Here is a 16,334-nt window from a genome sequence, read left to right as displayed (position 1 = left end):
TCCAATTTTGTTAAGTTTTAATGACAAAAAATAAGTGATTAATATTGCATATATGTACGTAATTAATCGCGTCTTGCATATACAAACCATGGATTGTTAATTTGTTATACTTGATATAACCATTATGCAATAAGCTTTGTATAATATAAGGAGTTTATTATTCTCGTATTACTGAAAGAAACTGCAATAACTAAATACAATATTTTATTATTTTTTTAGATTCCTCTATCTTGCAACAACTAAACACATTATAAGAGAGAGAAATTTAAAAAATATATTAAAATATTGAGTTTAGTTGTCGCAGAAAAATAATATAATCTAAAGAATAATATAATACTGAAGAATGAATATAACCTATAGAATAAATATACTTAGGGGTGTATTGGATTGAGATTTTAAAAGATTTTAATGGATTATTTTTTGATAAAAAAATCCATAGGTATTCAATTAAGATTTTAATGGATTGAAAAAAATTATGTGGTATTCAATTAGGATTCGTTGGTATTCAATCAAGGTTTTAAACAATAGAAAACAATCTTGTGATATACAAAAATCTAACGATTTCAATGAATTTTTTATTGGTGTGAATTTTGTGAGACTTTTTAGTAAGAAATATAAATATGACGTCTCTCTCACAATCTCACCTTAAATCCTAGGATTTCTTGAAATTTCTTGATTGTCGTGTTTTCTTATTCTTTTGGCAGGTTGACATGCTCGAATTCAGGTTCCGTCATGGAGCTTCGTCAAAACTCAAAAATAATATATTTTTGAGCGATTTTCATCACAAAACAACTCAGGAACAACAAATCAACGATATTTTAATATAATCTATATAAAAAACAGCATATTTTTGAGAAATTTTGGAAGTTTAAAAAATAATTTTTCAAGTTATGGGTCACTCTTTTTTTGGCACAAAATGTGTGATTTTTGTATTAAATAAACATAAAATAGTGAAAAAAAAATAACAGGGGAACTAAACCCTCAAACCAATTTTCGTTTTACATCAAGGAAACAATATCAATTTAAAGAAAGATTAAAACTTTCACAATATGAACCCTATATTCATAACAATACATTCATAGACGAAATTCCTTCACTATAAGAAACGATTTCAAACAATTTTTGTGTCAAAAGATAACTAAAAATTTGTTTTTCAGAAGCCCCAAAGCAATTTAAGGTTTCAATATATCGATTGAAAAAAAAATTGAGAAATTTTATAAACTTTCATGTAATAAAACCCATAAATTTAAATTCAAAATTTTCCTAGAATATTCAATGAAAATATGCATATGATATATGGATAGAAAACTCTCATTACGTAGAACAAAAACCCCAAGGTTTTCAAGATCAATTGCAAAAAATTTCGTTTGAAATTTTATCATGGACTTTAGGTTCTATATGCAAATTTAGAATTATTTTAATAATTAAAAAAATTGGGTCTTATAATCATATATGCATAGCTTTGATACCAAATGAAGAAGATAATTTTTAACCCATTTGTCAAACCTAAGAGCATGAACGAGAAAATGTTAATGCGTGGAGGACTAGTATAACTTTAAATATATGAAGAGCTGTTGTTTAGTAATTTTGAATGTTTGTTAAAAATTACATTATGTTTGACTGGTTGAAAAAATTATACTAGGTTTTACTTTTTTTATTAATTTCATTGCATTTCTTTGTTATTTTTTATTGATTCTTGTAATTTTGAATATTTGTTAAAAATTCATATGATTTTTTAAAATATTATAAATCCATATTGTTCTTTCAAATATTATAAATTCTATTAAAATCCTTTAAAATCTAATCTTTTGAAATCTTGATCGTAAAAAAAGTCTTTTAGAAAAGTCCCTTCAATTCTAAATAATTTTTTAAAATCTATAAGAATTTTTATCTAATTTTTTTTTTTTTAAATTCTAATCCAATACATCCCTTTAGTAGTGTTATTAAAATTTTTTGCTCCATGGTTAAATTTTCAAATAATAATGAAGAATTTTATTCCACCGTGTCTATTTCTATTTGATTTGATTTATCGATTAAAATTGAAAAGAAGAAGAAGAAGAAACTAAAATGGTGGAGGAGGAAAGTAGAGGAAAGAGCAGCAAATGTTATGTGGGGTGTGATTTGCCATATTTGATAAGCCCCAAAATGAATCATAGGTGTCTATGATGAATCCAATGGTTGGTGGTGATTGGTGAATCGTGGGCCACACCTCATAATAATATTAGTATAAATAGAATAATGAAAAGGGAAAACTGAAAAATGGTAACTGAAGTTGCAGGTTGGTCTTGAGTTGAGTTGAAGGGTGAGGCAGTGAAGAGCAGTAAGTAAGTAATTTGGCGAAAATTGCGTGATTGAATTCCAGTTCGTTCGGTTTCTATTGATTTTTGATTGTTGACGTGAGATAGAAGAGAAGAATAATACACAAAGCAAATAGTGTTCATCAAGTGTCAACACAAAAATGGCGTCGTTTTCTTCTCCCGGCCTCCGTGTGTTGTTGTTGTTATTGTTTGTGATTGCAGCAGGCGCCGACGATGTCCAACAAGACGACGAGAGGGCTCCCAAGTCCGAATCCTGCAATAATCCCTTCCAATTGGTATTTCCATCAATTCCAATTCTACTAATTCGTGCTTTGTTTGTTGGATCTGGAGTTTATTATTTTTCTTTTCTTCTTCTTCTCAACATTTTAGGTTTCATCTTCAATCTTGTGTATTACGAATTCCCTTCTCAACTTTCAACATACATCATCCGTTTCCAATTTTATTTACTGTTTGTAGGTCAAGGTGAAGAGCTGGGTTGATGGTGAGGAAGGCAGTACGTATACTGGTGTGACTGCAAAATTTGGCTCTTTATTGCCAGAGAAGGCTGAAAACAGTGTCAAATATCCTGCTGTTTTTTCTAATCCTATAGATTGCTGTTCCACTTCATTGTCACAGGTTCCTTTCTATTTCATTTACTCCTTTTAAGGTTCTGTATTTTTCACCGATTAAATGAGTAGACATTTCCTAAGGATATCAATGCTCAGCTTGAATGAGGCTACCAAATTCGAAAACTTGATAAACCTTCTAACATAATAAAGGAGTTCATTGATATTGTATGTTAATATCTGATACGAATGGAGTATATTACATTTTCTCAAGAAGCATGCTGAGTTTGTTATGCATTTCCATCTTGTAGTTATCTGGATCAGTTGCTCTTTGTGTTCGTGGGGGTTGTGACTTCACAACTAAAGCTGTATTTGCAGAGTCTGGAGGCGCTACTGGCATGTTGGTGATAAATGATGAAGAAGGTTCATTTTAGTGCTTTACATACTGTGTTCCCTTTTTTATTTAATTTGTAAGGGGTCCCGTCCATAAGACTCTACAGGTGTCATATGTTAGGCTCGTGACTTCCCCACTCATTTACAGTCAGTGTGAAGTGAGTTGCACACTTGCACTGGCACTGGCACTTTTTTAGATTGAACCATATTCATGTATATTAAACAGCAGACAAAATCTGAATACATTGTTGAATGCATAATGGAAAGATGAAATCTGATTAGTAAGGCAACTGACATAGGCATAGACAAAGTGACCGTCCTTTTTGCCCTTCTTGCTCTCATCTTGCTTTATACCAACATTTTTATTAAATGTTTTAGCTTTATAATTTACTACTTGAAACATTGTCTTCATTGCTATTAATGACTTACTCTCTATTCTTTTATCTGTTTTTATCATTAAAGTTTAACATGATCGTATTTTGTCTTATATCTAACAATTTATTTGTTGTCAGATCTCTTTGAGATGGTATGCTCCAATAGCACTGAGGCAAACATTTCAATTCCTGTTGTGATGATAACAAAGTTAGAAGGAGAAGATCTCAACAAATCTTTGGCATCCGGAAGGAGAGGTCAGGCCTTCAATTCTTAGAATTTCTATTTGCACTATTATTGTCTTTGAGAAAGATATTTATTGGCATCTGGAAGGAGAGGTCAGGCCTTCTATTTGCACTATTATTATCATTATACATTGTGATATACTTCTATGATGCAAATAGTGCAAATAGTAGGATGTGTATGAGTTCAATGGTGTCGCTTAGAATATATAGCTGACCCCACCCAATTGGATAAGGCTTGGTTGCTTGTTTTTGTTATAAAGATGTGTATGTGTATGTGTATAATTTATTCTCCTCTCTTGTACTCGTTGAAGAGTATATTCCCCACCCAGTTGGAGTAGCACCTATTGAATAAAAGATGAAGAAAACTCACCTTAAGTGGTTTGTTCATATGACAAGAAGACCATTAGAGGTTCCAATTAAAAAAGTTAATCAAATGGAAGGTAGTATGATAAAAACCGCAGAGGAAGACCTAAGAAAACAAACTGGAGAAACCATCGAAAAAGACATTGCTCTTAATGTTTTCTAACAGGTTTCATTGAAACTTTGGGTTTTTGATTTCGCCCAATGGTGTGTATTGAACCTTGAAGCTGGGGTCACCTAGTGGGATAAGGCTTGGTTGCTGTTTAGTATAAAACAAGATGTGTAGGAGGGAGATTATATTTTTATGTAGCAGCAGGGAAGAGGTTTATTTTATGTGTTGGATATACTATTTGGTTGTCTTAAGTTCACTTGTAAATTGAAGTGAAGAATGAGGAGGAAGTTCTTGTATTTTGTATAAGCAAATCATCATGGTTTTACTGGGTTGAAATTTCAAACGGATTTGACTAAACAACACTAGCGCAAGAGAAAGTAGGGTCAACACTAGCACAAGAGAAAGTAGTCTAAGTTACATTGACATGAGGCTCATGTTGATATTATTTGTGAAATGCACAGGCCGGGACATATTTTGGTTTCCTTTTGTGGAGCCAGAATTGTGGTCATTATGTCAAAAGCTGATATCAGAGTGACACAATTTCACTTACTGACCCAGTTAGCAGTAACTATCAACTAGTAAATACCAAAAAGACATAAGCTTAAAGGATAGATGAAGGATTGGGCCTAATTATGGTGTAACTTTGCCATATCGTAATTATTCAGAAATATTAGGCTTAGTGTGTTGCCTTATTTTACTTCTTTGTACAATGAAACAAGAATTATGATTTTCCTCTGATAATTAGTTTTATCAATAAAATAATGCATATTTATCTTAGACATCAGGTTTATTTTCCACATGTTTCACAGATGGTTAATTTCGAGTTGTATATTGCAGTGGAAATTTTGTTATATGCTCCACCAGAAACACTTCTAGACTTCTCGGTTGCATTTTTGTGGTTGATGTCTGTTGGAACAATTATATGTGCTTCACTATGGTCAGATCTAACAGCTCCTGAGAAGTCTGATGAACGCTATAATGAATTGTGTCCCAAGGTTCTTTCCTTACAACCTTTTATCACCCTTAAAGTTTATGATATGTACTTAAATGTGTTTTTGTGATGCCTTAAGCTAGCAATTTTCTGGATGCGAGGACATGCCTTTGTCAAGCAAAAATCACCTAACATTTTAACAATGCTGAAATGTATAGTCATAGACTGACCTTGCATATGTACTAACCTACATTTCTTTTTATCTTTGATTTCCTCTGTTATAGCAACTGATAATTTCATTAACTAACACACATTTTACAATGGAGTGAAGGAGCATGTCTTCTTCCTTCCATTTTGTTTATTGATGCAAATTTATTCAAGTTTGCTTTTGTCACAACTTCAAATGTATTAATTTGTACATATTTTTCTTGTGTTAGGAATCTTCTAACGCTGAAACAGCTAAAGATGATTCTGATAAGGAAATTGTGAACATCGATTCAAAGGGTGCTATCATATTTGTCATAACGGCATCTACCTTTCTTGTGCTACTGTTCTTCTTCATGTCATCTTGGTTTATCTGGGTGCTGATTGTACTTTTCTGCATAGGTGGTATTGAGGTAATGTAGCTCAACTCCATGGACTTTACTCTATACTTTAGCTAATTGACAAAAGATCATATTTCATGGTGTGCATGAAGAGATTATTAATTACCCGTCGTCCATGATTAAATTTACTTATATATAAGCTGAAAGTTTATATGAATTTGAGCATTTGACATGTACTAATCAAATGAGACTACATTAGCCTTGTTGGGTTTCACACACAAGTAGAAGGTAAGAAAGGAGAGAAAGAGAGTGAAAGTGTTTGAGAAAGGCTTTAAGAGCACAAATACCAGCCCACATTATCATTAACATACACAATCATAAGCTCTAAAATTCCTCTGTGCATTAATTCAAGTTTGTCTTCATTTTCAGGGGATGCACAATTGTATTATAAGCCTCACTTTAAGGTACAGCCACTGTCACTCTTTTCTGGCCATAAAAGGAAAATCAATGTTCTTTTTGCATGCCATACGTTCTGTTAATTTCTCTTTCCCTTTCCTTTTTTTTTTCCTTTTTGAAATGTGAGCAGTAAATGCCGTAATTGTGGCCAGAAGACAGTGAATTTACCTCTGTTTGGGGAAATTTCTATTTTCTCGCTGGTAGTGTTATTATTCTGTGTGGCATTTGCGATTTTCTGGGCTGCTACTCGACAGAAATCATATTCATGGGTTGGCCAAGATATTCTTGTAAGTTTCAGATTCTAGTACCTGCAAGATGGATCTTTCTATTATCATTGCAGTTTCTAAATTCAAACTTATATATTTCAAGATGCTTAGCATGTGAAATTCTGTCTCCTTTCTTAAAAGTTGTCCATGAATACTGACTGTCATTGAAATTATGTCTCCTAGTGTTTATATGTGCTTGTTTCCTATTACACTTTCACGTACATTTAACTGAATTTACTTATATACATGAAATATATATGCACAAGAGTGTAAATATAGGCACTGGTACATATACGTGTATGTATGTAGAGAAATTACAAAAAGCAGGAATTCTTGGTATAACAAATTCTGTAGTTTAGGAATACTGAATCTCTCAAGTAGTTAATTTAGTTAACAAGCGGCTACTCATCAACCATTCTTTTGAACTTTGTTAACTACCTGAGTGGTTCGTAGTTCATAAATTGTAAATGTTTTTGCCAATATTTCCTTTCTTGTAATTTTCCTTATTCCTATTCAAGTTAATTATTGGCAAATCATTAAATAATGTCTCTGTGTGCATCTGCACTTGTCGGGCAAACACAACATTTGGATCTTGGTTAATTTCATGGTGAGCTTTCTGAAGCATTGCACAGGAAGCTGGTTTGTTATCTGAATTATGTTTGATACCACTATCTGATGATAAGCTGTCTGATTGATCTTTTACTGTGTGCTATTCACTTGAAATATTGCTTTGTTCTTAACAGGGCATCTGTTTGATGATAACAGTCTTGCAGTTGGCTCGATTACCTAATATTAAGGTACCTGAATGGATTTCCTTATGTCTACAACAAATTAATAATTCTTCCCTTCCTCACTTTGTTCTGTATCTATTATAACAGCTCTATTATTTTTCTTATGCATCTGATATAACAGGTTGCAACTGTACTCCTTTGTTGTGCCTTTGTATACGACATTTTTTGGGTGTTCATATCTCCAGTGATATTCCATGAGAGTGTTATGATTGCAGTAAGTATTTACTTTTACTAGTATAGTTATTTTACTTGGACTGTTGCAGCTTGCATCTTTAACGATAGAGTTATATAAGTACTTATTTTCTTTTACTTGATAAAAACGAAACTTTTGTGGAAAGTGATAAGAGAAAGGAGAAACATGAAGTCAGAAGACACAGTATCTTCTTAATCATAGCAAGAAAGTAAATCTAAACAGAAAAATACAATTAACATTTAACTGATTAATATATAGATGTACATAACTGACAACTTGGAATCAAGGAGTGATTCAGTAAAGGTTAAATTTACGAAACTGATTTGTACTCAAATGTTATCTGTTTGGCGTTATGGTCCTTCTTGGGGTAGAGCTTTAGAAAGCAGTTAGGAATTTCTGGAGCATGTCATTTCAGTCTTCAGCTTCAATGTGGGCAAAGAAAATAGAATGTGCTTTTGGGAAAATTAGTGGTGTCTGGACCTTCTTTGGAAGGAGAATTTCCATATCCTGCTGCTTACTGCCCATGAAAAACAAGCTATAGTGGCCACGTGTATGTAAGTATTATATGTGGTATAGGGTTTAGTGTGTCTATATTTTTCCTCAGTCCTCACCTTTATCACATTTCAACTATTCATATCGGAAGATCTAAAATATAGGAGTTGGAAAGAAATAGCCACCCCTCACTAGAAGAGAGAACAACAGATAAAAAGAAGGGTGTATTAATGAGAAATTTTTTTTTGGGACTTGCATGAGTAGTATTGTCCCCAAACTTAATAGAAAATAAGTATTCTCAAAGAGAGGGGAAGTAAGTACATTAGGGCAAGATAAGGTGTATCCACTAGAGCTGAGACAAAATAAAATAAAATAATAATAACACGAGGGTGAAGAAGATAAAGAAACTGGATAGGAAACAAAATAAAATTCAGACTTTGGATGCAATAAATCGTAAGAGCACATGCAACAAAGTAATACGCAGTAAGGGCAACATCTGAAACCGTGAAGAAAGATTGTTTTGGAAGATTAAAGTGTGATTAGTCTTAATCAGAAGATGGTTTTCTACTCCACAATTCCATTTTGTTGAGGGGTGTGAGTGCACTAGGATCAATGTGGGACGCATGCAATTACTTAAAAGCAGTAAAAGAAACAGAAATCTAGGTGTACATTAACACTGTAAAATATGGATAAAATTGTTGAATTGAGGATGAATCTTGACTCGACTGCAATATGTAAAACAACACAAAACAATTTTTTATTTTATTTTTACAAAAAGCCAACTTCACTGAGATTAATCATCAATAAGCCATTGTTGGTTTTGGTGAAATGGAAGGAAAGAAAATGGATATTGTACTTTTCTCGTGTTTGCTTAAGGAGAGAAACCAGAGGAAGGAAAAAATTCACTGCGAAGAAAACTAGAGAGAACAAGAGAAAACTGCTAGATAACAATTTTATCCTGTCTTTTGTGTTGTTCTGCCGACACCATTGCCAACTGTTTCCCATGGTATCTCTTTTTTATTGATATACCAAGAATAGCATAATGAATAGCACTATAGCAGCAAATACAATAACTCAAAAATCTCTCAACACAGCAATTCGACAACTGAAAGACATGATATAGAAACAAAGCAAGGTGATAATGGAGGTAGGGGTCGGTGGGTGGTTGGAGAGGAGGTGACGCGGGGGTGATTCGAAGGGGAAAGAAACACGAGGGATGAACAATTGTTGCTCAAGACAGGTAATTGGGGTTGGATAGTCGCTCAGTAGTGATAACTTGGAAAACAGATCACGTATGAGTAAATATTGATCTTGGTATTGCCATTAGAGGAGGTCTCGTGTGTTTCCATACTGATTGTACGGAAGGAAGCTCATCGGGAACCAAAAATAATGCTGTAAGAATGGCAAAAACAGTGGCAACATGCACAAAAAAGATCTGTGACTAAGGAAAGGGCAAAGAGGGCAAATCCTGGTGCACAAGGCTCCCCTACTTGCAAAGGTAGAGGTGAGAGTCGATTATATGCAGCTGTACCTTTATATTTTTTGTAAAGAGGTTGTTTCCCATATTCGAATCCGTGATTTTTACCGCTGTTCCGATGCTTGTTCCCAAGATTCAAGGCTAGAGGAGATTTATTGCCCCAACATGAAGTGTTCGGAGGAAGAAACCTTGACAAAGGTGCTGGCATGCTTATTTGCGGGAGCATGGACAGAGGGTAGTGGTGAACAGGTGGTGCATAAGGGTGCATTGGGCACTGGTTGGGGCTGCAATTCTGGGGTTGTATCAATTGACATCTTTTTATATTTGTGCTACGGTCATGCACTCCTATGGATATTGGGATCTGATAGATTTAGTACTAGCAGGCTAGCAGCTGCAACTCGGAGGAGAAAAAGATTTACCTAATGGCTGGAAATGAAGCATCACCACAAAAAGGATGGGTACATATGGAAAGATTTAGTCTGTGAAGGAATGCACAAAGGGAAGCTGAAAAGGGTTAGGCATTTCTCCCCGTTACAGTGTAGAGAGAGAGGATCTAGATAGAACTGTTATTCTGGTGAATGCTTAAGTATCAAGCATCTTATGCTTGAGTATGATTTATAACCAAAGGAGGTCGTGTACACCTTGCAGTACAAGTTTACAGTATGAGAGTTGAGTAACACAAATATGTGCCGTAAATAATAATACGATAGCTACTCTTTTAACACGTATATATATATATATATATATATATATATATATATATGGGGCAGTGTAAGAGTTAGAAGTTTTACACTCAATCTTGATCATTGAATCACTTGTATTTAATGGCTCACATTACTAAAAAATTAGAGCCCTTAGATATAAGTGGGATCAACGGACAAGATTGAGAGTGTAACTTACACTGGTATAAAATGATCCTGACCCTATATATATATATATATATTCAAAGGTGCCTTGGGTTTTCTCTCTCTAATATGATTTTTGTTTTATTAAAAAGGAAGAGAAAGTTGTGGTATATTTTGTGGTACTCTTATATTAGCTTTCATTTTTAGGTTGCTCGAGGTGACAAGGCTGGTGGGGAAGCAATTCCTATGCTTTTAAAATTTCCTCGTCTTTTTGATCCTTGGGGTGGTTATGACATGATTGGATTTGGAGATATTCTCTTTCCTGGTTTGCTTATTTCCTTTGCTCATAGGTACTGAATTCCTTATTTAGTCAACATCATATATAACTGCTAGATTTACTAAATTGAAGGTGTGCTGATGTAGCTTTGAATGAATAGTGTATAATTTTCCTTCCAAAAAAAGAAAGAAAAGAATAATGCATGTTTGTAGTGATATTTGTTGAAGGGATTTTAAAGTTTCATAGGTTTGTACTTTTTCTTTTCCTTATTGCATTCCACTGGGAGAGCTACTATTTGGATAAGTGACTTATGTGGGCATTTGAAATAGATACTTAATTTGAGTTTTGACAAAATATGTTCATGAGATTTATCTTCTACTAGTGCCCTGCTTTTTTTTTTTCTCGTGTCCCATGACAATTATAATAAAGATGACAATGTGAACATTTTGGCCATGTCTCTATTGTGCATGCAAACATGCATGCAATATAAAAAGGGAAGGGGAAATGGTTGGGAAACATTATTGAATCGCAATTCAAATCGTAAAATCACTAGGCTATGTTTTGAATCCTGAATTTTAAGTCGGATCGAATTGTAAGATTCAAGGACATACTAAAAATGAAATATATCATATAAATAATGTATAATGCACAATGTAATGATTTTAAATTAGGAATAAGAATTTGACAAAATAACTTAACCATAAGTCTCAAAAAAACAAAATTGTAATTCATAACTTTTTTTGTGTGTACATAATATAAGTCATTACTTAATCCCATAAAGTGACTGCATGAAGCTTGTGTTTCAAAAAACAAAAACAGAGCAATGATATAGCCATATAAAGTGCATGTAGAGTAAGCGAGTGACTGTGTGAAGCCTATGTTTTAGAAGAATGCATAGAATGAGTTAGTGTGTGAAGTCCCTATTTCAAAAGAATGCAAACATAGGAATGGAATAATCTAATAAGGTGCATTCAATGGCGTTCCTTTAGTTCCTTTTGACTTAACAACTTAAACTTATTTGACTTTTCAATTTCTTTAATGAGAATTGATGAAAGAAAAAAAAAAATGAACAAATCGTTGAATCGTATCAGTGATACGGGATCGAACCGATTCATCGCGTATTGTACGATTCAAAGCCATTTTTGATTCATCACATGATACGAATAGTTGGATTAGCAAATTATATCGAATCGTATGATTTCTATAACTATTGGGAGACAATTGGAATAGAGGATAAAGTTTGAAATTTTCTAAATAAGTCTTTGTATGCAGCATAAACAAATTAGCCTCTAAAATTTTCCTAATGTTCAAGACTAAAAAGGAAAGGGAAAAACTAATTTCATATGGAGATTTAATGTAATTGGTTGAGATGTATGTACATTTATTTGCTTTATAAGCTTAAAAATGGCATATTGTTGTCTATGAGAATCTAAAAAGAGTGATGATTCAAGTTTAGAATTGTCTAACTTACAAAGCTTCTTTCTTGTGTTCTACTGGATTTATGGTATTTAGTGAAATAAATGAGCATGTATTCAATAAATTATATAGCCTGAATTTTCCTATTTCACCGCATAAAATAAATGACGATGATTTTAAGGACCAACTCTCTCAAAAGCTTAGGTTATTAGGTGAAGGATTATTAATGGTTCTACATGTTATATGGCCCCTCAAAGAATTTTTTTCATAATGCTGATGATATTAAATGGGCAATTTGATTTTTTTGCTTCTGCTTTGTGGGATTAATATTGCTAACTCATACCAAACATCCAATCAGAATATCATACCATATACTCAGAAGTAAAACCCAATCAAAATTTATGATCTTTCAAGCCTTCTGTTTTTGGATTGTGTTCCATGCATAAGCCGATTTGATGTCACTAGAGAATTATTTTCTTTTTAATATTTGCTTTAGGCAGCTTTTATTTATGTACTTTCGACATGATGCTTTGTTTTTAACATTTATTCTGTCTTTTGGTTGTCTTAGATTTGATAAAGATAATAAGAAGGGAGCATCAAATGGATATTTTCTTTGGTTGGTAATTGGTTATGGCATTGGTAAGTTCTTTTGCTCCACGTTTGTATTCATGACTTGTTAATTTCCCCCTTCACAGGAACTGCTTGGCTGAGATTGTGTTGCTTCTTTTTTCCTCATGTACATTTAAGGCCAAATATTTCTAGGCTTCATTTAAGCGTTGATTGATTAGATTTGGTAACAATATCCTTACTTTAATAGTCTAATGATTGAATATGCAATAACCCACTGCTTAAAAATTGAAGCAGGACTGAAATAACAGGCATGTACTTTCTCAATCACAACGAACCTAAAGTAATTGGTTTTTCTTTTACTGTATTTCTTTCTTTCTGTTTTCAGCAATTTTCTGGTGCATATCTCAGAGCTATATCTCTGATTTTTAGCCTCCATTATTCTATAAATGGAATTCCAGTTTATGTCAAACCCCTTCCCTCCAGTGGGTGGCATTTATTGCTTTCTAAAAGTTGTATGATACCATTTAGGTCAAAACTAAAGTCCTCATTCTTTGGCTTCTAATGGTGTAAAAGTTGTTCTATAATTCAAGTTCCTAGACCCACCAAAAATTGAAGCCCTTTTCTTTGGCTTCTGATGCTGTAAAAGTTGCTTGCTGAGTAAATGCTGTTCTATTGTTCAAATTTCTTAATTTTAAGAGAAATTGAAGTTTTAAGAAATATTTGAATCCTATAAGGGCAAATCCCGGTGCACAAGGCTATCTGATTTTGTGAAGGTAGGGGTAAGGATCGATTATACGCAGCTTTACCCTTGTATTTTTGCAAGAAGATTGTTTCCTAGACTCAAGCCTATGACCTTTCAGTCACAAAGAACAACCTTACCGATGCTCCAAAGCTTGCCCTCATGAATATTTGAACCCTATGTGTGGTAGAAAGGGTAGATGTGGTAATTGTGTAGGGATTAGGAAGATGATACAGATGTAGATAAGCCTCTCAAAAAGGAAAATTCTCCACCCTCGGTCTCTCCCAAATTTAATGATGCTCTTATACTGCTTTAACTAAATCATTGGGGTAAAGTATACATATTCCTTTTTGTTGGGAGGTCTGTTTCTGGCTTAAGAAAGTAGAATTTGGTCTTGATTTTTTATTTTTGGTGGTCTTAAGAATTTCGTGTCTGAAGTGGCTATGGCGCTTTCCCTTAGAGACTACATTGTAGTACCAAGTAATTCAGAGTAAGTGGCTTTTGAGCTTAAAGTTCTCTCCAGAGCGTTTTGATTATAAGCTTTCCTGCAAGGAAAATAAGCTTATCCAAATATACACCTAGTTTAGATTAGAATGAGATGCTAACCCAACATCTGCAGCAACTCATGACCATCTCTTTCTTTTTGCTTAGGTGACGGTTTGAATATACTGATGAAGCGCCTGTGCATAAGTCGCTGTACATTCTTAAGCATGGTTACAGTTTTTTTTTTAATTATCATTTCAAAAAAATCTATGTGATAAAGTCCAATTAGTTACTCTGATGCTACTAGCTTATGGCATTATAGATGTTCCGTGTTGATTTATCAGTTATTTAAACTTGTAATTAGATTTTTGTGCTATTATTCTTTTAGATTTTTTTTTTCATTTTTTTTTTTTTTTCTTTTAGATCATGAGAGAGTGTATTTTTCTGTTTCAGGCCTCGTTTTCACATATTTGGGGCTATATCTGATGAATGGAAATGGACAACCTGCACTCCTCTACCTTGTTCCATGTACACTAGGTAATTAGTTTCGGGCTGAAATTAGATTTTAGTGGTTCTCGTCATTTAGTTAAGCTGTCTCATGCCCAATTGTTGTCTAATCAAATCAACAGGTGTCACTATTATATTGGGATGGATAAGAGGTGAGCTGAAGAGCCTTTGGAATTATGGCACAGACTCATCGTTGTCCGCAGAGCCTTCTGAAGTTTAAATGATTGCACAATTCATCTTTTGAGAATCGAAGAAATTGAAATGCAACATGGGAAATGATCTCAGCTCAATGGTATGAAATGAATGCATTGGTTAGGAAAGCTACCAGGTGTACAGGCTACTCTTCGTGGAGGTCTCCATAACTATCTTTTGTATTAATGATTAATGAGTGTTCTTTGTGTTGCGTCATAGTTTTGTTGTAAAATAAAGGAAAAACAAAAGGAAATGTAGGTATTCAAAATTTACCTTCATATCGTTTCTGCCTGCTATAGTTATTGCTTACTACTCTTACTACTGTTAACTTTTTTTTTTTTGCTTCTGGCAAGGACATTGAAAATCTTTTACTTATTTTTTAACTGCCTTAATGAAAATTGGTCCGCAGAAAAGGATTTGGACAATATATTATGTCGATCTGTGCTAACCGAGGCAATTAATCATTTTTCTTGTTCGATAGTCTGTCAATTCCTCGTCAAAGTAAAACTTGGCAATTGTTGATGCATGCATTCACGAGGTTAGATGGGTTACAAATACTCGCTGAAAGAGTACAATATCTTATCATTTAAATTTCTTAACCAAATGGTTTTGTTAAAATGGTTGTTTATGTATATGGGATTTCTGTAACAGGAAGAAAAGTGACTTTTCAGCAGACATCGAAACTGTAGCTTTTTTTAAAAAAACAAAAACAAAAAACCAATGGATCATATGTGGTTTGTTTCTATCGCATGGTAGATCTCATATCATGTTACATATACTTATAAATCCCTATGTATAGAAAAGAAGTTCACTGGTTTCAGATCACCGTTAACTTAGTGATCTGCATCAATCAAAATCATATAACTAATGAGGAGAGAAAAGAGAAGAGAAATAAAAAATAATTTTTTGTTCAAGTATCACCTTCTTAATGGAAGGACCACATAGAGTCTGGAGCATCAAACTTTTTTCCTATATATATGTTATGGGTTTATAACTTCTTATTTCACGGAAAAAAATTGTTCTCCTGCCACTCTCACTTCAAAATTTAAGCTTTTTTTTTTTTAATTTAAATGTGGGTCCCACCATAATACTTTGTCTCTGCAGGAAAGTGTACAACTGACACTTATATTTCTTGGTGTTGAGAGTTTTAAGTCCTAGTTGTGATCTTAAAAGAGATATCGGCAAGGTTATGACTAGGGTAAAAATTGACAATAAGTATATTAGGTTTTCCCTTCACTTCAAGCTGGTTTAGGTTGAAAACCAGAAGACTAGCATTTATTATGCTATTATGATATTTCACTTTTGTTGAAACAAAATTTAAAAGAAAATTTTGAAATTAAAAGGTGTAGGTTAACAACATTAATGTCAAAGGATCCAATAGGTGTATACATACGACAATGATACGGCTTACGTTTTGAAATATCCATAATTCTTATACCAAAAGAATTTTAAGAATATAGCAGATCCCTTATAAAAAAAGATAAAAAAAAAAAGATAAAAGAATATCGTGGATCCTACAGTAGAATAATTATGCTCTAAAGAAATGTCAAAAAAAACTTATTGTAAATGTCTTAGAATTTCGTCTTAATCATTTCACACTTAACTATACATCTTACCTTCCAGGCTTCCACCACCTGTATGGAGTAGTTAGGCAAAACCGTAGAGAATTACCAAACTTTCTCTGACAAGCACCTGCTTATCCACTTGTGTCTTTTGTATCACATCTGAATACAAGGCTAGGGTAATTTGATTCAATATAGCAAACTGAGCTTAAGTCAACAAATTGAGGTCTATTTTCTATTTTTTTTT

General features: G+C 33.3%; 1 protein-coding gene across 1 annotated transcript; it reads left to right on the top strand.

The window, feature by feature from the left end:
- Window positions 1-2,220: 2,220 nt before the first annotated feature.
- Window positions 2,221-14,906, top strand: LOC133310681 (signal peptide peptidase-like 3). Its single transcript, XM_061511642.1, has 14 exons — window positions 2,221-2,593; window positions 2,775-2,933; window positions 3,175-3,286; window positions 3,769-3,885; window positions 5,183-5,340; window positions 5,714-5,893; window positions 6,251-6,285; window positions 6,408-6,564; window positions 7,287-7,340; window positions 7,456-7,548; window positions 10,549-10,691; window positions 12,603-12,673; window positions 14,280-14,363; window positions 14,456-14,906. Exons 1-14 carry the CDS (start codon window positions 2,459-2,461, stop codon window positions 14,551-14,553), a joined length of 1,596 nt encoding a protein of 531 aa, XP_061367626.1. The 5' UTR covers window positions 2,221-2,458; the 3' UTR covers window positions 14,554-14,906.
- Window positions 14,907-16,334: the final 1,428 nt, after the last annotated feature.

Source organism: Gastrolobium bilobum, unplaced genomic scaffold (genome assembly GCF_033153095.1).
Source record: "Gastrolobium bilobum isolate Gb01-03AN ecotype WA unplaced genomic scaffold, APGP_CSIRO_Gbil_v1 utg11324, whole genome shotgun sequence".
Taxonomy (NCBI): Eukaryota; Viridiplantae; Streptophyta; class Magnoliopsida; order Fabales; family Fabaceae; genus Gastrolobium; species Gastrolobium bilobum.
This window is presented reverse-complemented; position numbering and strand designations above follow the sequence as displayed.